General features: G+C 39.2%; 3 protein-coding genes and 1 pseudogene across 3 annotated transcripts; 1 reads left to right on the forward strand and 3 right to left on the reverse strand.

Annotated features, from left to right (window-relative positions):
- Window positions 1-3603: 3603 nt before the first annotated feature.
- Window positions 3604-5711, forward strand: LOC125105598 (tudor and KH domain-containing protein-like). Its single transcript, XM_047739204.1, is given in 3 exon segments — window positions 3604-3904; window positions 3907-4201; window positions 4406-5711. Coding segments are annotated over 3 exon segments (1683 nt in total). The 5' UTR covers window positions 3604-3669; the 3' UTR covers window positions 5559-5711.
- Window positions 5712-8153: 2442 nt separating this feature from the next.
- On the reverse strand, window positions 8154-8714 carry LOC125104878 (60S ribosomal protein L17-like; annotated as a pseudogene).
- A 9537-nt stretch (window positions 8715-18251) lies between these two features.
- LOC125104911 (olfactory receptor 11H7-like) lies at window positions 18252-19413 on the reverse strand. The gene is given in 2 exon segments (XM_047737832.1): window positions 18252-18361; window positions 18573-19413. Coding segments are annotated over 2 exon segments (945 nt in total). The 5' UTR covers window positions 19408-19413.
- A 5096-nt stretch (window positions 19414-24509) lies between these two features.
- LOC125104936 (olfactory receptor 11H6) lies at window positions 24510-25502 on the reverse strand. The gene has a single exon (XM_047737874.1). The coding sequence runs from the start codon at window positions 25500-25502 to the stop codon at window positions 24510-24512; it is 993 nt and encodes a 330-aa protein (XP_047593830.1).
- Between the last annotated feature and the right edge of the window lie 1010 nt (window positions 25503-26512).

Raw genomic sequence — 26512 nt, forward strand, 5'->3', positions numbered from 1 at the left:
AAAGGGGTTCAAAAAGAAAAAAAAAAGAAAAAACTATTTAAAAAAAGAAAGCCGATAAAGAAAAAATATAAAAAGAGGAAAAAAAATATATATATTAGATATACTATTTAAAAAACGTTAAAAAAGAAAACAGTAAAAGTTAAAAAAATTTAGCAGAAGAAGAGAAAAAGAAAAAAAAATTGAAAAAGAAAAAAAAATTAAATTAACTGCAAGGCTAAAAAATCATGGGGAGAAAGCCATGAGTTCCATGCTTTGCTTTCTTCTCCTCTGGAATTCCGCCGCTCTCCTTGGTATTGAAACTGTACTCCTTGGTAGGTAACTTGGTCCTGGCTGGGTTTCCCGTTGATCTTCTGGGGGAGGGGCCTGTTGTAGTGATTCTCAAGCGTCTTTGCCCCAGGCGGAGTTGCACCGCCCTTACCTGGGGCCGCGCTGAGTAATCCACTCGGTTTTGCTTTCGGGAGCTTTTGTTCCCTGAGCACTTTCCGTAGAGTTCCGGAGGACGGGAATGAAGATGGCGGCCTCCCGGTCTCCAGCCCGAGGAGCAGAGAGCCCGGGGCCCCACTCCTCAGTGCGCCCTCAGAGAACAGCGCCCAATTACTCCTGTCAACCTGGCCTCCGGCCGCGCTCCGAGCTGACAGAGCCTGCGACCGGTTCAAGGCAACCCCGAGCTGAGAGTCACTCCTCGGCTCTGTCTCTGTAGCCAGCTTCCCCGTTCTAATACCGGTAAGCTCTGCGACACTCAGACACCCCCGATCCTTCTGCGACCCTGCGGGACCTGAGGCCACGCTGACCCCGCCTGGGCTTCACCCCAGTTAAGCCTCTGGAGCAATGTCCCTCAGCGGAACAGACTTTTAAAAGTCCTGATTTTGCTCCGTTGCTCTGCCGCTTGCCGGGAGCCGGCCCCTCCCCCCGTGGTCTATCTTCCCGTCGCTTTGGATTCACTTTTCCGCCAGTCCTACCTTTCAGATAGTGGTTGATTTTCTGTTTCTAGAATTGCTTTTCTTCTTCTCTTCAATCTCCCGTTGGATTTGTAGGTGTTGGCAATCTTTAGATAAGGTATTTAGCTGATCTCCTGCTACCCGAAGTAGTCTCAGCCTGCTACTTCTCCGCCATCTTGACCTCCTCATTTCTTTCTACGTAAGTGGTCTTCATTTGTACCTAGAGATGCAGACTCAGAGTAGGTCTCTATTCATTTGTGTCTAGAGATGCAGACTGAAATTCATCTATTTATGCCTAGTTAAATATAGGATAATGGTATGCCCAATTAAACTAGACCTTGCCTTCAAATCAGGGCTTGATAGATGGTTACTTGAATTAAGTGACCTGGGTGTCTTAACTTTGGACTTTCCTACTCTCATCTCCAATAACTACTTGCTTGTTATCTGTGTTCATTCATATAGTCCTTAACCTCATAATTTTTTTTGACTTTTAACACCTGAATCCATTCTTACACTTAATTTTTCTAGTCAAATGATCTCTACTTCTAGTAGAAGAGCACTCACCTTTTTCTCATGTTAAAGGAAATTAGTGCCAATCTATAAGTCATAACTGAACCAAATTTTTAAATTTAATTGACATCTAAAAGATTAAGCATCTGATTATTGATTTCTGCTTAGGTCATGATCTCAGTCTCCTGGGATCAGGCCCCCTGCTAGGCTCTGTGCTTAGTGTGGAGTCTGTTCGAGGATCCTCCCCACCCCACCGTCCTCTCTCTCTCTCAAATAAATAAATCTTAAGAAAAAGCAAAGGTTAGCTCTTAGGAGCATTGCAGTTTGCGTTAGTTTCATTTGAAGGAAGGTTGAGTTGAAGGTCAGCCCAGAAGAGGTGAAAGCAGACAGAACAAAAGCCAGCAATTCTAAGAGACTGAGGTGAAGATAACAGATGAATCTGATGACAGTTCCAGGTGATTTGGCCAAACTCTTTGATCAAATAATCAGTTGGCATCTGGTGCTGGTACATTTAATTCGTCCATTTATTTACCTCTATGATATCTTCCCTTTGTGAAACTTATGTATTTATGAGAGAGAGAGTCAATAAACAGATAAACACAAAGATCTATAATATCAAAGATACTAAGTTATATAAAAGGAAAAATGGAGAGTATACAAAAATTGCAGTGGTAGGATAGGACATAATTTAGATCAGATGGTCAGAGAGAGTTTTTGTGAGGTGATATTTTAAACTAAGGGAATACACTATGCAGAAACCTAGGGGACTTAAATTCCATATATGTACAGGTATATTATGGAGTTTTCAAAGACGATAAAGGTTAATTTTGGCCTTGCAGAAGAAAATGGTACATGAGGCTGGAGACATAGTCAGTATTAGATATCTAGAAGGTTGAGGTCACAATGAAGAGTATTTTATCTGAATTCTGGGGAAGCCTGCTCAATAGTATACACTAAGGATAAGGCTTAATAAAATTTCTAATTAAGTAAAGATCCCATCTCAATAAAAAATCATACCTTCTAAGCAATTCTTAACTTAGGACTACTTATTTACCAAAATGTTTAATTAAAAATGCATTTATTGGGGTGCCTCATGGCTCATGTGATGGAGCATGTGACTCTTGATCTTGGGGTTGTAATATGCAGTCCCATTTGAGTTTAGAAATTAATTAAATATAAAATCTTTTGGGGCACTTGGGTTAAGTCTCTGCCTTTGGCTCAGGTCATGATCTCAGGGTCCTGGGATTGAGCCCTGCATCAGGCTTTCTGCTCAGTGGGGAGCCTGCTTCCCTCTCTCTCTCTGCCTGCCTCTCCGCCTACTTGTGATCTCTCTGTCAAATAAATAGATTAAAAAAAACTTTAAAAATATTTTAATGGCTATCAGACACATGAAAAAATGTTCATCATCACTAGCCATCAGGGAGATTCAAATTAAAACCACATTGAGATATCACCTTACACCAGTTAGAATGGCCAAAATTAGCAAGACAGGAAACAACATGTGTTGGAGGGGATGTGGAGAAAGGGGAACCCTCTTACACTGTTGGTGGGAATGCAAGTTGGTGCAGCCTCTTTGGAGAACAGTGTGGAGATTCCTCAAGAAGTTAAAAATAGAACTTCCCTATGACCCCGCAATTGCACTACTGGGTATTTACCCCAAAGATACAGATGTAGTGAAAAGAAGGGCCATCTGTACCCCAATGTTTATAGCAGCAATGGCCACGGTCGCCAAACTGTGGAAAGAACCAAGATGCCCTTCAACGGACAAATAGATAAGGAAGATGTGGTCCATATACACTATGGAGTATTATGCCTCCATCAGAAAGGATGAATACTCAACTTTTGTAGCAACATGGATGGGACTGGAAGAGATTATGCTGAGTGAAATAAGTCAAGCAGAGAGAGTCAATTATCATATGGTTTCACTTATTTGTGGAGCATAACAAATAGCATGGAGGACATGGGGAGTTAGGAGAAGGGAGTTGGGGGAAATTGGAAGGGGAGGTGAACAATGAGAGACTATGGACTCTGAAAAACAATCTGAAGGGTTTGAAGAGGTGGGGGGAGTGGGAGGTTGGGGGAACCAGGTGGTGGGTATTAGAGAGGGCACGGACTGCATGGAGCACTGGGTGTGGTACAAAAACAACACGGGGGTGAGGTGCGAGGCGGAGCGCACGACGGCTGACTGGAGGAGCGGATGTAAGTCTGAATACAGCAGAAAATGTCCACTGAACGAACGTCTTGGACAAGTTTGTCCACTATTCAGAAAATAGCACTGGGCCTCGGGATCCCAGCCAGTGCAACGGTTGCCTATATCCTACACCGCAGATACAGGGAAAGTAGACAAGAGCGGTTGACGTTTGTTGGGGAGGACGACATTGAGATAGAGATGCGAGTTCCCCAGCAGGCGGTGAAGCTCATCATTGGCCGGCAAGGAGCCAATATTAAACAGCTGCGGAAACAGGTGCTCGGATTGATGTGGACACAGAGGATGTAGGCGATGAACGGGTGCTGCTTATCAGTGGGTTTCCTGTTCAGGTGTGCAAGGCCAAAGCAGCCATCCATCAGATCCTGACAGAGAATACCCCCGTGTCTGAGCAGCTCTCAGTTCCCCAGAGATCCGTGGGCAGGATCATAGGGAGAGGTGGGGAGACTATTCGTTCAATCTGTAAGGCCTCTGGAGCCAAAATTACCTGTGACAAAGAATCAGAGGGGACATTGCTACTATCAAGGCTTATAAAAATCTCAGGAACATGGGGCGCCTGGGTGGCTCAGTGGGTTAAGCCGCTGCCTTCGGCTCAGGTCATGATCTCAGGGTCCTGGGATCGAGCCCCGCATCAGGCTCTCTGGTCAGCAGGGAGTCTGCTTCCCTCTCTCTCTCTGCCTGCTTCTCTGTCTACTTGTGATCTCTCTCTGTCAAATAATTAAATAAAATCTTAAAAAAAAATCTCAGGAACACAGAAGGAAGTGGCAGCAGCTAAGCATTTGATACTGGAGAAAGTTTCAGAAGATGAAGAACTTCGGAAGAGAATTGCTCATTCTGCAGAAACCAGAGTCCCACGCAAGCAGCCAATCAGTGTGAGAAGAGAGGAAGTGGCAGAGTCTGGTGGAGCTGGCGAGCCAGCTTTGTGGAAAAACGCTGGTACTGGCACAGTGCCAGAGCCAGCAACCCTGCCAGGAGCTCCTCCCCGAAAAGGAGGCGGTGATGCGGCTGTTGTAGGGCCAGAAAGTGCTTGGGAGAAACCTAATGGTGACAGCTTTCAGAAATCTGGAGCCCAGACCAGTCCAGAGATGTCCATGTTTGAAATCCCCAGTCCTGACTTCAGTTTCCATGCCGATGAGTTCCTGGAAGTCTATGTCTCTGCCTCTGAACATCCCAACCACTTCTGGATCCAAATCATTGGCTCTCGCAGCCTGCAGCTGGATAAGCTTGTCAGTGAGATGACCCAGCACTATGAGAATAGTCTACCTGAAGACTTGACTGTGCATGTGGGAGACATTGTAGCAGCACCTTTACCTACAAATGGTTCCTGGTATCGAGCTCGAGTCCTTGGCACCTTGGAGAATGGGAACCTGGACCTTTACTTTGTTGACTTTGGAGATACTGGAGATTGCCCACTGAAGGACCTCCGGGCACTCAGGAGTGACTTCCTGAGCCTCCCATTTCAAGCAATAGAGTGTAGTCTGGCACGGATTGCCCCCTCAGGTGAACAGTGGGAAGAGAAAGCTTTGGATGAGTTTGACAGACTAACTCACTGTGCTGACTGGAAGCCCCTGGTGGCCAAGATCTCCAGCTATGTCCAGACTGGGATCTCAACTTGGCCCAAGATTTACTTATATGATACTAGCAATGGGAAGAAACTCGATATTGGGTTAGAATTAGTTCATAAAGGATACGCAGTTGAGCTTCCAGAAGACGTGGAAGAAAGCAGAGCTGTCCCAGACACGTTTCACAATGTGGCCACAGAAACAGATGTGTCTCTCGACAGCATGCTCACTGAGACCAAGAAGAGCCCTGGAGAGATAGCAAATACTCTGTCCTGCCTCAGCTTATCAGAAGCTACCTCCATGTCTGGTGACGATAACCTGGACGATGACTACTTACTATGAAGTTGGCTTCAGCCACCTCAGCTGCCTGCTTTGCCGCGTTTGGCACAGGATTTGGTACATGGAAAGAGGAGCCTATGATAAAGAGATCTGTGCAGTCCTTCCTCTGTTACATACACGATCTGGCTTGCTGCGGACTGAATGCCTTCTCTCCTTCTGTCAGACTACCAGAAAGAGTGTGGGGTAGAGGGAGACAAGTACACGTCCCCACTTCACCTGCCTGACCCCGTATTCTTCCAGAGTTTGCTTCCAGGCTGCTCAACATCTGGCTCACTGTTTTCTGCCAGGCATTGATCTATGCTTCTGCAAGACTGTGTCCTTTTTGGGGCTGGGAAGCAGCCAGGGTTTGGTCACTGGAAGTGATGATTCTGCAGACTTCTGACTCACCTCATCAGGTGACTTTAGTTAAAGGTTTTTGAGTGGTGAACTCAAAGACTGCAGTTGAGTCAGGAGGCAGTTTCAGAAATCAGCAGAATTATTATTTAAAAAGCCTCAGGAAAGGGGAAGAGAACACCGCCTCCCAGCCTTAACTGCTGATATGTTATTGGAGATAGGTTTTTCCCTGTAAACTTTGGTTAAAATACAAGTAGACAAGGAGAGCAGCAGCTCAGGAAATGTTCTGAAGTGCTAGTGTAGTATTTTTGTGTATATACACATTCATAGAGTGAAAGAGAACTTACATAGCTGTTTGAATCATTTGGGGGATTCTTTGCTGAATAAAGTTCTCACAAAATTAAAAAAAAACAATGAATACTGTTATGCTGAAAATAAATTAAAAAAATGATTTAAAAAATCTTTTAAAAAATTTATTTATTTAATATATTCCTCTTTGTTCCACCAAGGATTTGATGTATCAACCAAAAATGTACAAAAGGAAGGAAGAGAAATATTAATTTAAAAAGAAAAGAATGAGGAGCCTAGGTGATGCAGTTGGTTGAACATCTGACTTTTGGTTTTTGGGTCAAGTCAAGATCTCAGTGTTGTGGGATTGGGCCCTGTGTTGGGTTATTTGCCCAGTCCTGAGTTTATTTAGGACCCTCTCTGCCCCTTCCCCCTGGTTTCTCTCTAGCTCTCAAGTAAATCTTTAAAAAAATAAAAACAAAAGAATAAAATGAAGATTTGTGTCTCATAAGACCTTGTATTGGTAAAAAGTCAAGTCTCCAGTTATGAATTTCCTTTAAAGCAAATTTTACCCTTCTCTATTTAAACTGTATTAGATAATGTAGTTAAATACCCCATTTGGTACATAAAAATCAAAGTAATACATAAAATACCTGTAACTATGAAACTATATTCCAACTAACACCCATCCTGAGAAAAGTTCTTAGCAAACGGGATAGACAGAAACAACTTCTTTGATCTGTAGATATTTTCAAAGATCTGTATCTAAAATCATACTTGTGAAAATGAACGATTTTCCTCTAAAATCAGGAATAAGACAAGATGTCTGCTCTCACCACTCCTATTCAAGTGTTAGTGTAGTCAGGTTAAGGGAAAAAATGGCATCTAGATTGACAGAAATAAGATTGTCTTTCATTAGATATGAAATGATTATGTAGAAAATTTGGTGAAATCTGCAAAAAAAGGCTACTAGAAGTATTACATAAGTTTTTCAAGATTTCAAGATACAAGCTACATATAGGAAAATTTTGTACTTCTATATGCAATTACAAATAACAATCAGAAGTTGATTAAAAAATGCCATTTACAGGGACGCCTGGGTGGCTCAGTTGGTTAAGCAGCTGCCTTCGGCTCAGGTCATGATCCCAGCGTCCTGGGATCGAGTCCCACATCGGGCTCCTTGCTTGGCGGGGAGCCTGCTTCTCCCTCTGCCTCTGCCTGCCATTCTGTCTGCCTGTGCTCGCTCGCTCTCCTCTCTGACAAATAAATAAAATCTTAAAAAAAAAATGCCATTTACAAGTCACAGAAACATTAAATAGAGATAAGTCTGATAAAAAATGTGAAAGACATATGATGAAAACTATAAAACTTTGCCAAGGAAAATTGAAGATGTAAATAAATGTAAATATATAACTTGTTCATGGGTTGGAAAACTCTATATATTTTTTAAATTTTAGTTGATACACAATGTTACATTAGTTTTAGGTGTAGAACATAGTGATTCAGCAGCTCTATACATTGTGCTATTCTCACCACAAGTGTAGCTAACATTCTTTTCACGGTATGACACTATTACAACACAATTGACTATCTTCCCTAAGCTGTATCTTTTATTCCTGTTACTTATTAATTCCATAACTGGAAGCCTGTATCTTGCATTCCTTTTCACTCTTCATTTTGCCCATCCCCAATCTCCCTCCCTTCTGGCAAACATCAGTTTGTTCTCTGTATAGGTGTGATTCTGCCTTTTGTTTGTTTATTCATTTGTTTTTTAGATTCTACATATAAATAAAATCATATGGTATTTGTCTTTTTCTGTCTGACTTGTTTCACTTAGCATAATACTTTCTAGGTCCATCCATGTTCTCCCAAATGACAAGATCTCTCCTTTCTATGTCTACATAATACTCTTTTATGTAAATACTAATTCTTTTCTTTTCATTTTTTATTTTTATTTGCATTTGTTCTGTGCAGAATTTACTCCTGGGCCATAAGTTTTTGTTTCTTCAGTTTCTTCTGGGATATCTTTCTCTTCCGTGCAACCTCCTTTTTTGGTTTAGGAATAATCTGCTCTTTTGCAGTAAGGATCTTCTCATTGTGGCAGGGAGAGCTTATGTACGGATTAATCCGACCATGAGCCCTCCATGAGCCTTGTAAATTCTATGCTTCATCTTGGGGGCTTTGTTCACCTGGATGTGCTCAATGACCAGAGAATCGACATCTAAACCCTTAAGTTCAGCATTACTCTCTCCATTTTTAAGCATGTGCAGGAAAAATTCAGCACTCTTCTTGGGCCACTGACCCTTTGTCCAGCCCCACTGTCTGGCCTGGGCATTCCTACCAACTCCACCACTGTAGTGACAATGGCACACACTGCTTCTGCAAAATGACATTTCAGATACTTGGTGGATTTTTGTATATGCATACCCTTGATGGCCTGGGAGTTTGACGTGTGTTGTTAAAGTGAACATATATATTTGAACCTCTTGATTTTCATGATTTTGTAGGGTTTTCTGGATCAAGCAAATAGGGAACCATTTTCAGAGGTCACCTCAGGCCACTTAGGGGAAGAGGAAGAGCGGTGGCTCCTGGGAGTATGCTGATTCTTCTTTATTCATTAATCTCTCAATGGACATTCGAATTGCTTCCATTTCTTGGCTAGTATAAATACTGCAAAAAATATAGAGGTGCATACACATTTTGTAGTATTTTCATTCACTGGGTAAATGCCCAGCAATGGAATTATTGAATCATGTAGTCTTTCTTTCTTTCTTTTTTTTTCTTTTTTGAGGAAACTCCATACTCTTTTTCACAATGGCTTCACCAGTTTGCATTGCCACCACTTGTGCTCCGCAAAGGTTTTTTATTATGACGTAGTTGCAATAGTTTAATTTTGCTTTTGTTTCCCTTGCCAGAGGAGACATATTTAGAAAATGTTGCTAAGGTCGATGTCAAAGAAATTACTGGCTGTTTTCTTCTAGGAATTTTATATTTTCCCACCTCACATTTAGGTCTTTAATCCATTTTGAGTTTATTTTTGTGTGTAGTGTAAGAAAATGGTCCATTTTGTTCTTTTGCTTTTGGTTGTTTAGATTTCCAAACATCCTTTGTTGAAGAGACTGTCTTTTCCCCATCATATATTTTTGCCTCTTTTGTTGTAGATTAATTGACCATAAAATTGTGGCTTTATTTCTGGACTCCATTCTGTTCTGTTATGTGTCTATTTTTCTGCCAGTACCGTACTGTTTTGATTACTAGCTTTGTAGGATTTATTGAAATCTGGAATTGTGGTACCTCCAGCTTTGTTCTTTTCAAGATTGTTTTGGCTAGTTGAGGTATTTTGTGGTTTTACACAAATTTTAGTATTGTGTGTTCTAATTCTGTGAAAAATGTTTTTGGTATTTTGATGGGAATTGCTTTGAATCTGTAGATTGTTTTGGATAGGGTGGACATTTTGACAATATTGGTTCTTCCAGTACATAAGCATGGAATATCTTCCCATTTGTTTGTATCATCATTAATTTCTTTAATCATTTTATAGTTTAGGAGTGCAGGTCTTTTACCTCCTTGGTTACATTTATTCCTGGGTATTTTATTCTTTTCAGTACACTTTTAAATAGGATTGTTTTAACTGCTCTTTCTGCTACCCCATTATTTGTGTATGGAAATGCCGCAGATCTGTGTATTAATTTTGTATCTTGTGAATTTACTGAGTCCATTTATCATGATCCAATGTTTTTTTCTTTCTGTTATTAATATGATGTATCACAATGATTGATTTGTAAATATTGAACCATCCTTGCATCCCCAGAATAAATTCTACTTGATTATGGTGAGTGATTTTTAAATTTAACTTGATTTAATTTAATTTTTATTTATTATTATTTTGGGGAGGGCAGAGGGAGAGAGAGAATCTTATGCAGGCTCCACACCAAATGCAAGCTCCATATGGGGCTCGATCTCACGACCCTGAGATCATGACCTGAGCTGAAATCAAGAGTTAGACACTTAACTGAGATATCCAGCCCCACCCCCCGCGAATCAAAGCAGTTATTAAATTGTTTATTTTCTCTTCTTCTTGAATGTGGATCTTAACAACAAGAAAGGGAAAGCTGGTAGTTCCCCCAAGACCAGCAGGTACATACGGGATTCCACGGTCTTGCTGGTGAGGACTTGAGAAGCATTTGTTGTAACCACCAGATTTCCATGACCCCCCACTCCCTGATGGAGGACCTCTTCTGAATTGCCTCTGATGCTTACATTGATTCATCTGACCAGGTCTTCTCCCACATTTTCACAATGGCAGTCTTATTTATGGTCCTGCTGAGTCCAGATTAAGCAACCATGGTTTTAGCAGTGTATTGCTCTCTCTCTCTGATGTGCTCTGGGAGAGACTAGAGTGCACATCTTACTCTAGGCAAGACACTTTCGACAGACCAAATGACATCTCTTTGAAATGCCAGGGAGAAAGTGAGTGGTGCTGGTGTTGTGACTTGGAACTTCCACAGAGTACATTGCTATAATCTCACATGAGTGTGGGTCTTAGGAGCTACTTAATTACTTTCTAAATACTTTCAGGGATTTTCTGGTTCTCAGAGGGTTTTTTGAAGGAAAAAGTTTTAAAATTTCAGCTTTATTGAGGAACAATTGACAAATAAAAGTGTAAGATATTTAAAGTGTACATCATGGTGATCTGATCTACGTGTGGTGAAAGGATTCATTCCACCTAGTTAAACATAAGTATCACCTCACTTTATAGCTATCTTATTTTTTGTGAGCACATTTAAGTCCTACTACAGTAAATTTCAAGTGCAAAATACAGTATTAGCAATTATACACTGCACTATACCTTAGATTCTCAAACCTTATTCATCTTATAGCTGAAGTTTGTACCCTTTTTAAAAATTTTTTAAAAATTTAATTTCTTCTCAGTGTAACAGAATTCATTGCTTATGCACCACACCCAGTGCTCCATGCAATATGTGCCCTCCATAATACCCACCACCTGGCTCCCCCAACCTCCCACCCCCCGCCCCTTCATAACCCTCAGATTGTTTTTCAGAGTCCATAGTCTCTCATGGTTCATCTCCCCCTCCAATTTCCATCAACTCCCTTCTCCTCTTCATCTCCCCATGTCCTCCATGTTATTTCTTATAGTGAAACCATATGATAATTGACTTAAGTGAAACCATGTGATAATTGACTCTCTCTGCTTGACTTATTTCACTCAGCATAATCTCTTCCAGTCCCATCCATGTTGCTATAAAAGTTGGGTATTTATCCTTTCTGATGGAGGCATAATACTCCATAGTGTATATGGACCACATCTTCCTTATCCATTTGTCCATTGTAGGGCATCTTGGTTCTTTCCACAGTTTGGTGACTGTGGCCATTGCTGCCATGAACATTGGGGTACAGATGGCCCTTCTTTTCACTACATCTGTATCTTTGGGGTAAATACCCAGTAGTGCAATTGCGGGGTCTTAGGGAAGCTCTATTTTAATTTCTTAAGGAATCTCCACACTCTTTTCCAAAGTAGAGCCTCCATTTTTTTATTGCAACTCATTAATAGTCTTTTTGATTTCGACTTGATTAGATTTCAGTTCTTTTGTTTCTCCAGAAAGGGATTCTCTAGTATATTCTATTTTTCCGAGCCCAGCTAGTATCTTTATAATCATCATTCTGAACTCTAGTTCTGACATTCTACTAATGTCTGTAGTGATTAGGTCCCTGGCAGTTGGTATTGCCTCATGTTATTTTTTTTGAGGTGAGTTTTTCCATTTTGTTATTTGTCCAGAGAAGAATAGATGAATAAGAGAACAAAATACTAAAAGGGAACAATGACCCCAGAAAAATATACACTAAACAAAACAGAAGAGTCCCAAAACTGGGGGGGATAAATGGGAAAAAAATATGAATATGGTCGGGCCAATGAATAGAACAGTGCCACACTCTAGATTTTGGGTATATTTTGGACTGTTAGAAGAAAGTGCCTCCCAAAATTTTAAAGAAAGAAAAACTTTATATATATATATACACACACACACACACACACACACACACACACACACACACACACAATAAGATTAAATACAATGAAGGGATAGAATATAATGGTAAAAATGAAAATGAGATAGATTTAAAAAATTGATAAGATGGTAGTTGAAAAAGGATAGAAGAAATGTTGAAAAAATAGGAGCAAAAGAAAGAAATGACGATAATTAAAAAAAATTAACTCTGAGGGGCGCTTGTGTGGCTCAGTGGTTAAGCCTCTGCCTTCAGCTCAGGTCATGATCCCAGGATCCTGGGATTGAGCCCCGCCTCGGGCTCTCTGCTCAGCAGGGAGCCTGCTTCCCCCTCTCTTTCTGCCTACTTGTGATCCCTCTTTCTGTCAAATAAATAAATAAAATCTTTAAAAAATTAACTCTGAAAGACTAAAGAATCATGGGGAAAAAAACCCATGAATTCTAAGTGCTATATTACCCTAGCACTGGTGTTTTGTAGTTCTGTTTCATCAATAAACTTGGTCTTAGCTGAAGGTTCTTGCTGATCTTCTCTGGGAGGGACCTGTTGCAGTGATTCTCAAATGTGTTTGCCCAAGGCGGAGTTGCACCACCCTTGTCAGGGGCCAGGCTAAGCAATCTGCTCGGGTTTGCTATGGGTAGTTTTTGTTCCCTGAATGCTTTCTGTACAGCTTTGGAAGATGGGAATGAAAATGGCGGCCTCTCAGTCTCCGGCCTGGAGGATCCGAGAGCTTGGTACCCTACTCCTCAGTGCACCCTCAGAGAAAAGCAGTCTGTCTTCCTGTTTCCCTGGTCTCCGGCCGCACTCTTATGTTCACCCAGACTGTGAGCAAGCATTTCTATCTCTAGCACACAGCCCCATATGGAGTCTCCAAACCCAGCAGATTCCTGCAGCACACTCCCGTGCCACTCCTCCCAGAGGAGGATTGAGGGAGTCTCAGATCTGTCACTTGTGGGATCCCTGCTTGAAGAATAGTGGCCCAACTTTGCCTCGGATCATGGTTTATAGCAACCCCAAGCAGCAAACCCACTCCTTGGCTCCATCTTTGCAACTGGCTTCCCCTTCTGATACCTGGGAGCTCTGGCACACTCAGGCACCCCCGGTCTTTCTGTGCCCCCGAGAGTCCTGAGACCACACTGTCCCAGCAAGGGCTCCAGCCCCTGCTTAACCTCTGGAGTGACATCCCTCAGTGGAGCAGACTTCTAAAAGTTCCGAGTTTGTGCTCCATTATTCTACAGCTTGCTATGGTCTGGCCTCTCTCCCTATGGTCTTTCTTTCCATATATCATCTCAGATTCACATCTCCACACATCCTACCTTCCAGAAAGTGGTCACTTTTCTGCTCATAGAATTGCTGCTCTTCTGTACTTCAATCTCCTGTTGAGTTCATAGGTGTTCAGAATGATAATTCTAATATATAATGATAATTTGATAATTATTTAGCTGAATTCCTGGGATGACAACATTTAGGTCTCCTACTCCTCCACCATCTTGCTCTTCCTGTTGGTGAGTGATTTTTTTAAAATGTGTTGTTGGATTACGTTTGCTAATATTTTATCGAGGATATTTACATCTATGTTTATCAGAGATATTCAACCAGTTTTGTTTTTTGTGTGTGTCTTTATCTGGTTTTGGTATAAAAGTTATGGGGCCTCATAGAATGTATTTAGAAGCTCTACTTATTCTTCTATATTTCACAACAGTTTGAGAATAATAGGTATTAACTCTTTAAATGTTTAGTAGAATTCACTTGTGAAGCTGTCTGATCCTGGACTTTTGTTTGTTGAGAGGTTTTTTGTTTTTGTTTTTGTGGGTTTTTTTTTTTTTTTTTTTGATTATTCATTGGTAATAATTGGTCTGTTCTAATTTTCTATTTCTTCCCTAGTCAGTTTTGGAAAGTTATATGATTCTAGGAATTTATCCATTTCTTCTAGGTTGTCCAATTTGTTGGCATATAATTTTTTGTGATAATCTTTTGTAATTCTGTGGTGTCAATCATTATTTCTCCTTGTTCCTTTCTAATTTTATTTATTTGAGTCCTCTCTTTTTGATGGATCTGGCTAAAGGTTTCTAAATTTTATTGGCCTTTTCAAAGAACTTCCTTCAGTTGTTATCAATCTGTTCTATTGCTTTTTTAGTCTCTATATCAATTATTTCTGCTCCAATATTTATTATTTCCTTCCTTCTGCTGGCCTTGGGCTTTGTTCTTCTTTTTCCAACTCCTTTAGGTGTAAGTTTAGGTTGCTTATTTGGTACCCTTCTTGTTGTATTGCCGGTATTGCTAAATCTCTTTCCTTAGATGAGTTTTTGCCTGCATCCCAAAGATTTTGGACCATTTTCATTTCCATTTGTCTCCGTGAATTTTCTTATTTCCTTTTTGATTTCTTGGTTTACCCATTCATTGTTTAGGAGCATGATATTCAGCCTCCATGTATTTGTGTTCTTTCCTTACATGTTCCTGTGATTGAATTCTAGTTTCATACCATTGTGGTTGGAAAAGATGCACGATATGATTTAAGTCTTTTTGAACTTATTGAGACTTTTTTGTGGCCTAACACCTGAACTATTTTGGAGAATGCTCTATGTGCACTTGAAAAAAATGTATTCTGTTGTTTTGGGATAGTATGTTCTGTATATATCTCTTATGTCCATCTTGTCTAATGTCTCATTCAAAGGCATTGTTACGGGGCGCCTGGGTGGCTCAGTGGGTTAAGCCGCTGCCTTCGGCTCAGGTCATGATCTCAGAGTCCTGGGATCGAGCCCCGCATCGGGCTCTCTGCTCGGCAGGGAGCCTGCTTCCTCCTCTCTCTCTGCCTGCCTCTCTGCCTACTTGTGATCTCTCTGTCAAATAAATAAATAAAATCTTTAAAAAAAAATTAAAAAAAAAGGCATTGTTACCTTATTGATTTTTTTTTGTAGCTCAGTAAATTTTTAATCACCATCTAGTTCAAAGTATAGAACATGTCCAGCATCCCAGAATGTTCCCTTCTGCACTCTTCCCCACCCCCCCAAAAGATAACCATTATTTTCGATCACCACGGATGACATTTGCCTGAGTTTGAACTTTTATATAAAGGGAATCATGTATCCTTATTGATTTTCTGCCTAGATGATCTATCCATCGATGTAAGTGGAGTGTTAAAATCTTCTATTATTAGAGTATTATTATCAGTTTCTCCTTTTATTTTTCTTCATATTTGCTTTATGTATTTAAGTTTTAATATTGGGTATATATATATTTACAGTTGTTATATCCTGTTGTTGGATTAATCCTTCTATGTAATCCCCTTCTTTGTCTCTTGTTAAGTCTTTGTTTTAAAGTCTGTTTTGTGTGATATAATTATCACTATTTTTTTTTCTTTCTTCCATTTCCAAGGTAAATGTTTTTCCATTTCTTCATTTTCTGTCTGTGTCTTTAGACTCTTATAAACAGCATATAGATCAGGCCTTTTCTTTTCTTTTTTTAATCCTTTCTGCCACCCTGTGTCTTTTGATTGGAGCATTCTGACCATTTACATATAAAGTAATTATTGATAGGTATGTATTTATTACCATTTTGTACTACAAGAAGACAATATTAAATGAAAAAAAAAGAATAAGGCATATGTATTTATATTGTACCTGCATAGAAAATTACAAAATTTTAGGAGAATAACAACTATGACATAGTCTGTATAATGTAATCATTTTAAAGACATCAAAACCATTATATGTATATGCATTTGCTTTTTAAAAATAGGTAAGTTACTTAAATGTTAAAAAATGAAAATAACCAGTTAATGGTTTTGTGACTAAAATATATTTAATACTAGTGAGGACTGATTTAAGAACTAACTCACTCATCCAATTCTAAAAACTCTTCTTTTCTGGGGTGCCTGGGTGGTGCAGTCGATTAAGCATCCAAGTCTTGGTTTTGGCTCAGGTAATGATTTTAGTGTTGTGACATGGAGCCCTGCTGAGCATAGAGTCTACTTGCGACTTTTTCTCCATTTGTCCCTTCCACCGTGCTTTCTTTCTCTCTAAAAAACAAAAAACAAAAAAACATAAAACAACAACAACAACAAAAAAAACCCCAAAACTCTTCCCTTCTTTATACATTTACTATAAATCAGTCAATTATCCTGTAACATGCTGGGAATGAAAAGATAAGATCCTCTCCTCATCCTCAAAGGGCTTCCACTCTGGGGGAAGAGACAGACACATAATAGACTCACCTCAAAAAGTGTAAGTACAATGATGAAAAATTATTTTATTTTTTAGTGTATTTTAGATGCATTATGAAGGACACATAGCACAGCCTGGGGATGTTTGGAAGGCTTTCTAGTGGAAGTGTTGTCTGAATCAAATCTTAACAAAAGAATAGGTGTTTGACAAGTATAGCTACATATTCAACCTCTAATACATTGCAGTAGTAAGATACGTGTGAGCTATTTTATACAAAATACTTTTTGTTCCTTCTTTAGGTAATGAGTTCAGTTGAATCACTAAAATATTAGTGCTGAATTAAGACAAAACTGTAGTAGATAGTTCAAACTTGTCCTTAGTAGCCTCCCAAGTAGATTTTATGTTTCCTTTCCCACCTTTTCTTGATCCCTCTACTTACCTTGAAGTATAGTGCTATCCAGTTGCACAATAACACTTTCGGAGAGATATCTTTTGGTCTTCAGGTGAGGGTTTCCTTCCTTTTAGGCTATAGCATTTTAAAAATATTTTTTACTTTAATTATTTAATTGTTTGTTATAGACTTGGTAGGATATAAATACAAAAGAATTTTATTTTTTCTCACTACTTCTACTTCAAACATTTTCTGATGTTCAATTTTCTCCATCTGTGGATAATACTTTGGGTCAATGTGGTAGTTTTCTGATTATCTTTAGCATTAATTAATATCCTTTATTCAGATACTGGAAGGTCTAAAGCCAAAATTTTAATTTTTTTATCCAAATTAAAACTTATTCCTCAAGACTGGGTCTGACTCAGGCTTGATGTACTTCTTTTCCTCTGCCATTTTACTCCTCTTCTCCCACATGACTACATTGCCTCTGTTTACTCTAGGTTCCAGGTGGGAGAAAACTAAAGGCAAAAAGCTTTTCCTTGACTTGTATTGTTGCCCTATTTGACAGAAATTTGTATGTTGATTTTTCTCTCATGGAGTACCTTTTTTTTACAGTACTAAATTATAGTTCTATGGTATAGGTAATGCTCCATTGATTGGCTACTTAGGACTTCTTTCATCCCTGGATTCTGGTGATGCACACCATATAGACTCACTTTTGGGGTTGCTTTATTCTCCAAGTAGTGCTTTTGGGTGAAATCCCTTTCAAGATGGTCTAAGTTTGTTACTTTTCATAAGCCCTAACTAGGCTAAATGTGAGTATTCTATATTTGCTCTGTTACAGGTGGGAATTCAGTTTGCTTCTGTTATGGCCCATTTTCTTTGTGGTAATTGCATACTAACAACTCACCAAATATATTTTTCCTCATGGCTTATACCAAACTTCCAGCCTCCCCTTGTATACAGTTGATGAGGGTAATGAGTAAGAACTGTGAAACTGAAGTTACAATCTCTTAGTGTACCAATATTGATGTGTGCGGTGTCTGCCAAAATCCAATAAAAGGTGAAAGATTTGTATGATCTGGAGGGAAACCAGAATATTCTGCCAAAAATCCAGGACAAATGGCATTTTATGTGTTATGTGTCTTTGTGGCAAAGCATTAGACAGCCATATAAGCAAATAACCAATATAATTAATATCTTTTAACAAAGTTGTATGGACAGAAATTGCATACTGAAAAAGTCTAAACTTTCCTGAAAATAAATATTAAGATTTTTAAGAGTTATTTTTTTCTCTGTAAGGGGTGGAAATCTCTTTCCATGGAAACACATTTGTGAAACTAAAAGCACATCAAAATACAGTAAAAAACATGATGAATTTTGCCTTGCAACACAGGACCATCATGGTTATGAATAAAGCCAAGTCCATTTGGGTTGGAAGAAGAGGATTACTGTTTGACTTTCAGAAAATGAATCACTATTTTTCACAAAACCTATTCACAAAGGTTGGATGATTTTCATTCCACAAATGATCTGACAGAGGGCAAATTTCATGTCCTTGTTGCGTAGGCTATAGATGACGGGGTTTAAGACTGGTGTCACTACAGGGGCGCCTGGGTGGCTCAGTGGGTTAAGCCGCTGCCTTCGGCTCGGGTCATGATCCCAGGTCCTGGGTTCGAGCCCCACATCGGGCTTTCTGCTCAGCAGGGAGCCTGCTTCCTCCTCTCTCTCTGCCTGCCTCTCTGCTTACTTGTGATTTCTCTCTGTCAAATAAATAAATAAAAATCTTTAAAAAAAAAAAGACTGGTGTCACTACAGAATATATCAGTGTGATGATCTTATGCATAGCAACTCAGTCACCAGATGTGGGACTCACATACATCACCATTATGGTTCCATAGAACAAAGACACTACAACTAAATGGGATCCACAGGTAGAGAATGCTTTTTGCTGCCCAGCTGAAGAAGGAACCTTATGGACAGCTCTGAGCACCAGGGCATAGGACCCAAGAATGTACCAAATGGTGGTGATGATGATAAGAGAGCTCACAGAATGTAATACATGCTCTATGGTGGGTGCAGGGGCATAGCACAATGCCATCAGTGGGTCCACATCACACAGAAAGTGATCAATAATGTTGGGACCACAAAAGGGTAGTTGAGAAATGAAGAAAATAGTAATTGCATGTCCAAGGAAACCAATGAGCCAACAAAGAGACACCAGAGTGACACAGAGCTGCCCAGTCATAATGGAGGGATAGTGCAGTGGATGGCAGATGGCCAGGTACCGATCATAGGCCATGACACAGAGGAAGAAGCACTCAGTTGTACCCAGTGAAAAGAAGAAGTAAAATTGAGTGAAGCAACCAGAGAATGATATGGTCTTGGTTTTGGAAAGAAAATTGACCAGCATGTTGGGGACTGTGCAAGTCACATACCAGATTTCTAGGAAGGAGAAGTTGGCCAGGAGCACATACATAGGGGTATGGAGCTGATGGTCCCATCTCACTGCACAAATGATGGCTGTATTCCCAGTTAGAGTCAAGATATAGATCAACAAAATCATTGAGAAAAGGGTGATCTGTATTTTCCAGGGACCAGGAAAGCCCAACAAGATGAACTGTGTCACAGTAGATATCCCTGACTTATTCATGGTCTCCAGACTGTGGAGAGAAGACAGATAGATAACGATAAGTCACTTTGCTGCTAAAACCTTTGAAACTTTTCTTAGGACCAGCAATTTGAGTGATCAGGCAAATGTATTAAAAATCCTTAAACAAGTCTTGAATAAATCCTGCTCTGTTCTGAGTGAGCCATTTGGTCCTGATTCTTTGTAAATGTACAATTCTAGGCTACTTAAACTGTTTGTCAGTGGGCACAATCAGTTAAATTTCACCTTTCTTTTGGTAGAAAGAAATACTTGAGTTAGAGGCAAAAAGGGTTTGTTTTATATTTAATTTTTTTCAGTGAAAGTTGTTCATATATAACAGTACAATTCATTTTAAAATGTGAGTACACATATGCTATCATTTAAAAATAGGTGTGTATCTGACACATTCTATAGATTTGAATGGTTTGAACTTTCACATTATTACAGTTTTTCTCCCTGTCCATCTCCCCCACCATTTTCTTGAGCTGTTTCCATTACATTTATTTTCTCTCACTTTTTCATGATGCTGGAAGAAAATCAACAAAGATATCCAGATAGTAAACTCTTAGGCTCTTTCTTATTTAAAGATGTTTACATTGCACTGAAGCTCATTTACAATTTTGTATTTAATCTTTTGTTTTTAGCCATGAAAAGTCACTATAATTCACCTAATGATTAATTTCACATGATAATTTATCATGTTTCATGTCCATTTAAAATATCTCATTAAAGATTAATATAACATTGGCAGCATATTGGGGAAGAAAATGAAAATCACCAGGAGATTGTTTTCTAAAGCTCTTCTCATTGCTGTCACAAGTCTTTCTTCAAGTTCACTGTTTGGAAGATTTTACTTTAGTTTACTTAAACAATACTCCCAATTCTGATAGAAAACAAGACTTGCCCTTATTCCCTTTACAAAACCATCACCAAAGATGTCCTTTTTTTTTTTTCAAAGATGTCTTTTTAAGAATCAAATACAACTCAGAGAAAAGAGTACAATGGTAGATTTCAGAAATTTTTTAACAAGATATTTCCTTAAAATTTTCCTTAAGAACAATTTTGATAGAAGTGGTGTGTATAGAATATTCATAGTACTCACCGAACATAATCAAATGGAAAAAATCCTTCTATTCAATGAAGGTATATTAAGTAACATAAATGTATTTATAATGAAGCAGTTGTTGCAGTTTCACTAAATGAATAATGCCTAAAGTGAACTATTAACCTATTCATCTAGAAGCAAACATAACCTTCCTATTGGACTGGTTAAGTCAAAGAACATTATAGTCTTGAGGACAAGAAACCAAGAGAAAGACATTGAAAGATGGAGATAAATTTTTTTTTAATTTTTTGAACTAGGATGATTATGAAGAAGTAAACTAATCTGCATTTATCATCATTTTGGTTCAGGGTTCCATAGAACACATCATTGTGCAAGAAACAAATGGTTCCCCCACTATGGGAACTCTGCATTTCCAAGCAAGAGAACTCTCTTCTCAACAAGACAAGAAAGCAATGATGCAGCGAGCATCCACTTACTACCTGGAACAAGAACAACAATAACTTGAATCAGATTCACAGACTTTGACTAAAAATCAAAATATGCAAGACTTAGGTCTATGTATTTGAGCTATAGACTACTCTTAAAAAAAAAAAAAGACCTCACAGAATAACTATTAGCTATAGGAAAAACATGGTAAAGGAATTTCACAAATAATTTTCAACATGATTATAAGAGGCAATTCCTAATATATTCACCATTAAATTCTCTGTGAATCTTACTCATTATATACACTGATTTGATTTTGTCCTTAAAATTTTTTTAAAGCCACTTCTTCTGAAGATGGAGATGAGTAATGGAATGGACAAAGAGGGGAGAGCTGAGAGAAGACCAAAACAAAACAAACAAATCCCTGTTTTCTCTTGGTTTTGGTCCCAGTGGGTGGAACTAGTTCCATACTGTTTTGTTCAAAATATCTATGTAAATCACATCACTTGTGGTGTTCCAGCCACTTCCTGAGAAGGGAAAGATCTTTGGATGACTTTGGCACCATTTAGTGCACTAATCTGGGGGAATGTAATTTCAGGGTGATCTAAATACTCTGAAAATTTCATCTCTTTGAGTTGTGAGTAACCAATATTCCTTGATACTCAGTCTCTTGAGCATATTCAATGAACAAATGTGAAAGAGGTGAATAGGCCTACCTGTGGTGCATAATAGCCCATCAGAGATGATGTTTCCTATATACTGGGAAGCTTTCCCTGGTCCTGGGGAGAGTTCGTAGGGAGGTCACAAAGATTCTCTCCTTCACTGCCCTTGATGTGGAAGCCCTGTGTGAGAGTTTTTTGCATGGCTTATTTCTCTTCCTTGCACTGTAAGATTCTAGTGGCCTATTTACAACAGAGTGTGCTAAAGATATGTGCTAGTTTTAATTTATGTGTCTGTTTAGCCAATGTTGAGAATTCTGAGGTATGTCTTCATATGATCCTAAACTTTCCATTCCTTCCCTAGGGACCTCCTTTCTTCTTGCCCGGGGATTTCATTAGTCTATTTCTGATAAGTAGGCCTAAAGTGACTAGTAGGTAATGTGCTACATTGCCTCTCTGGAGACCTCATAATCTCCTTAAGTTTGTGCTTCTCAAACAGAGTATGTGATTCTGTGCCATGGGATACACACAGCCCCTAATTAGACTGTCCCTTGAAGGGACAGTTTCACTCAGAGAAAATTATTTTGTATTACACCAAATATGTACATGGAACAGAAAGTATAATTTGTGATTATTTTTAAGATAAAACTTTGACTTTAAAAGGAATATTGCCCCCAAATGCCCCATGTTCTCTGACCACTATTGCCAAAAACTCTTTGGTGGTAAAAAGGTTTGAGAAATGCTGTATGAGAATATTTAATCACCTAGAACCAGCAAGCCTATCTTCCTGGAACACCTAATTTCATTTCTAGCATGGCCATAACTAAAAGGATATACTTTGATTTTAAGATTGGCCTTTCAGCTAATGGCTTTCCTGTTTCAACATGGTGTTTAGGCACAAAGATGGAATTTGTTCTTGGTATAATTTTCTCTTAGTAATTTTCTGACTGAGACTTTGTCCTGTAGCTTCCTGAGAGGCATAAAAATATATTTAGGACATTGTTATTGCATATTACAAGTGGTATTGTCACAGTTGATTTGGGAAAGCTATGGATAAAGATGTCCAGTTGGGAGAACATATAGATTATTATTATTTTTTAAAAAATTATTTATTTATTTATATTTTTATTTTTATTTTTTTTCAGTGTAACAGTATTCATTGTTTTTGCACCACACCCAGTGCTCCATGCAATCCGTGCCCTCTCTAATACCCACCACCTGGTTCCCCCAACCTCCCACCCCCCACCCCTTCAAAACCCTCAGATTGTTTTTTAGAGTCCATAGTCTCTCATGGTTAATTTCTCCTTCCAATTTTCCTCAACTCCCTTCTCCTCTGTAACTCCCCTTGTCCTCCATGGTATTTGTTATGCTTCACAAATAAGTGAAACCATATGATAATTGACTCTCTCTGCTTGACTTATTTCACTCAGCATAATCTCTTCCAGTACCGTCCATGTTGATACAAAAGTTGGGTATTCATCCTTTCTGATGGAGGCATAATACTCCATAGTGTATATGGACCACATCTTCCTTATCCATTCGTCCGTTGAAGGGCATCTTGGTTCTTTCCACAGTTTGGCGACCGTGGCCATTGCTGCTATAAACATTGGGGTACAGATGGCCCTTCTTTTCACTACATCTGTATCTTTGGGGTCAATACCCAGTAGTGCAATTGTGGGGTCATAGGGAAGTTCTATTTTTAATTTCTTGAGGAATCTCCACACTGTTTTCCAAAGTGGCTGCACCAACTTGCATTCCCACCAACAGTGTAAGAGGGTTCCCCTTTCTCCACATCCCCTCCAACACGTTGTTTCCTGTCTTCCTAATTTTGGCCATTCTAACTGGTATAAGGTGGTATCTCAATGTGGTTTTAATTTGAATCTCCCTGATGGCTAGTGATAATGAACATTTTTTCATGTGTCTGATAGCCATTTGTATGTCTTCATTGGAGAAGTGTCTGTTCATATCTTCTGCCCATTTTTTGATATGATTGTCTGTTTTGTGTGTTGAGTTTGAGGAGTTCTTTATAGATCCTGGATTATTGTGAAGTGCAAGGGTTAGGGACTGAATGGGCAGTGTTGTGAATGAGGGATTTGAATGGTGGAAGAGTTTGTACTTTACGTAATGGAAGTATAAAGCCTACTCTGTTTTTGGTGTGAAAGACAGCTTTAAACAATGGCAAATGTCCTTTACTGGGTGGATTTATTAATTTTTTTGCAGCCCTTTGGTCCATTGTTTTTAAAGAATATTTTCTGAACTTAGAAGATCACACACCTATTGAAAGGCTCCAGGTATGCATGCATTTCATTCTTTCCACCAGCTAAGATTAAACAAGTGAAGAGACATCAAAGACAAATAACATACATATAATAACAGAATGTAATTACTTAGAAAAGTATGCATGTTTACAATATTTTATTTAGCCTTTTTCATTGATGAGCTGAACTTGAACTGCTAAGGAATTGTGGGAAAAAAGTATCTTCCTCTACTTAAGTATGAGCCAGAATATGAATTACTGAAGCCATTCTTTATTGCTTTTATAAATAATTAAGGTCAGAAGTGACAAATTCTGCTTTTCTTTATTTTTTTCTCCATTTTTAATTTAAATTCAATTTAGTAAACATAAAGTGTATTATTAGTTTCAAGAACAGATATTAGTGATTCATCAGTTGTGTATAATATCCAATGCTCATTATATCACATGCCCTCCTTAATGCCTGTCACACAGTTACCCCATCTCCCCACCCACCACCCCTCCAGCAGCCCTCAGTTTGTTTTCCAGAGTTAAGAGTCTCTTATGGTTTACCTCTCTCTCTGTTTTTATTTTATTTTTCCTTCCCTTCCCCTGTGTTCATCTGTTTTGTTTCTTAAATTCTACATATGAGTGAAATCATAGGGTATTTGTCTTTCTCTGACTGACATACTTTGCTTAGCATAATACCCTCTAAAACATCTCAGTTTTGGTTAGTTCTTAATCCTAGGACTCTCTTTAGGGCATCTTTCATGTCTTTGTTTCGGAGACTATAGATAAGGGGATTTAAGAGTGGAGTCACTGCTGAGTATACCAAAGTGATGATCTTCTGCATTCCTGTTGGGTTCCCTGATGTTGGGCTCACATACATGACCATAAGTGTTCCGTAGAATAGAGACACCACCATTAGGTGGGACCCACATGTAGAGAAAGCTTTAGTTCGACCAGCACCAGAAGGAACACGAAGCACAGCTCTGAGTACCAGAGTATAAGATCCCAGGATGGAAAGGAAGGGCCCAAAGATAATCAGTGAGTTGAAGGTGTAACAGATGAGCTCAGTGGAAGGAGCAGGGATGCAGGCCAGTGCGAACAGTGGGCCTGGGTCACACACAAAGTGGTCAATGATGTTGGGTCCACAGAAGGGAAGTTGGGAGATGAGGACAATGGGGACTGGATAGCAGAGAAATCCACTCACCCAGCAAACACAGACCAAGATCACACAGAGCTTCCCAGTCATGATGGAGGGGTAATGTAGTGGGCGACAGATGGCAAGGTATCGATCATAGGCCATGACTGATAAGAAGAAACATTCTGTGGTACCCAGTGAAAAAAAGAAATAGAATTGGAGGAAGCATCCAGTGAAGGAGATGGTCTTGGTCTCAGAGAGGATGTTGACCAGCATGTTTGGGATAGTGGAGGAAATGTACCAGATCTCTAGGAAGGCAAAGTTTCCCAAGAAGATGTACATGGGTGTGTGAAGATGCTTGTCCCATTTCACTATGCAGACAATAATCCCGTTTCCCAGTAGGGTGAGGAGATAGACCACCAGGATGAATGAGAAGAAAAAGTTCTGCATCTCCCTTTGACCAGGGAAACCCAGAAGGACAAATTCAGTCACAAAATGCATTGTTGTGTTCTGGGATTCCAAAACTGTTAGAGAAACAGAAGTAACTAAGGAGTGAATAATAATAAACATTTTTAGGTTTTGCTAACAATACACTTGTTAATGTACAAAGTGTTTTTATTTTACATTATTTCATCTGGTTTTCCAAATGACTCTTTGAGCTGTAGGGAGGTGTGCTTCATCCTTCTCTTTAACATATAAAAAAACTGAGGTTCAGGGACACCTGGGTGGCTCAGTGATTTGGGCCGATGCCTTTGGCTTAGGTTCTGATCTTGGGGTCCTGGGATCGAGGCCCACATTGGGCTTTCTACTGGGTGGGGAGCCTGCTTCCGCCTCTCTCTCTGCCTGCCTCTCTGCCTACTTGTGATCTCTCTCTCTGTCAAATAAATAAAATCTTAAAAAAAAGAAAAAAAAAGAAAACTGAGGCTCAGAGAAATTTAAGGGGTTTACTTAAATGTGCAAAGGCAGTAGCTCCTAGATACACTGGCCCATTTGGAGATTGGTTTAGAGCAAACCTCACTTCGTTTCAAATATTCCTGTAAGCCTGAGTTAGTAACATATCATCTTACATGTTAAAATCATTGCCTCTTGGATATCCTACATGTAAGTATACACTTTGGATATATTCTACTTTGAAACAAAATTGAATAGAAATCTGAAGCAATAAATTGTTTTCTTACTCAGAATTTCACATACTAAAGTCCAGTAAAAAGCAGATAAGTGGAACTATGTGGTGGGAGTCTTGAGCTCCCTTGCTTTTCTGTTCTGAGGGAGGTGCTCTAGAAACCTCGGGATTCTGTAAAATGGTGTGAAAATTATTTATGTAGCCCTCTCTAAGTTACATTCTTTTAGGTGGCATCTGGATTTGTAGAACAATTTAGCTCATTCCCTCCTGAGGAACTCTGGTTCTTTCAAAGCACTTAATGTTGAGCAAAATCTGTCTCCTTTATTACTTCTATGAATTGATCCTAGTACTAGCCTTTGCTGAAGCTATACAAAATAAGTCTCATTCCTCTTCTATTATGGTGATGATGAGGGGTCTTAAATAACAGATGGAAGCTATTATGTCCCATATACATTAC

Source organism: Lutra lutra, chromosome 7 (assembly GCF_902655055.1).
Source record: "Lutra lutra chromosome 7, mLutLut1.2, whole genome shotgun sequence".
NCBI classification, from domain to species: Eukaryota; Metazoa; Chordata; class Mammalia; order Carnivora; family Mustelidae; genus Lutra; species Lutra lutra.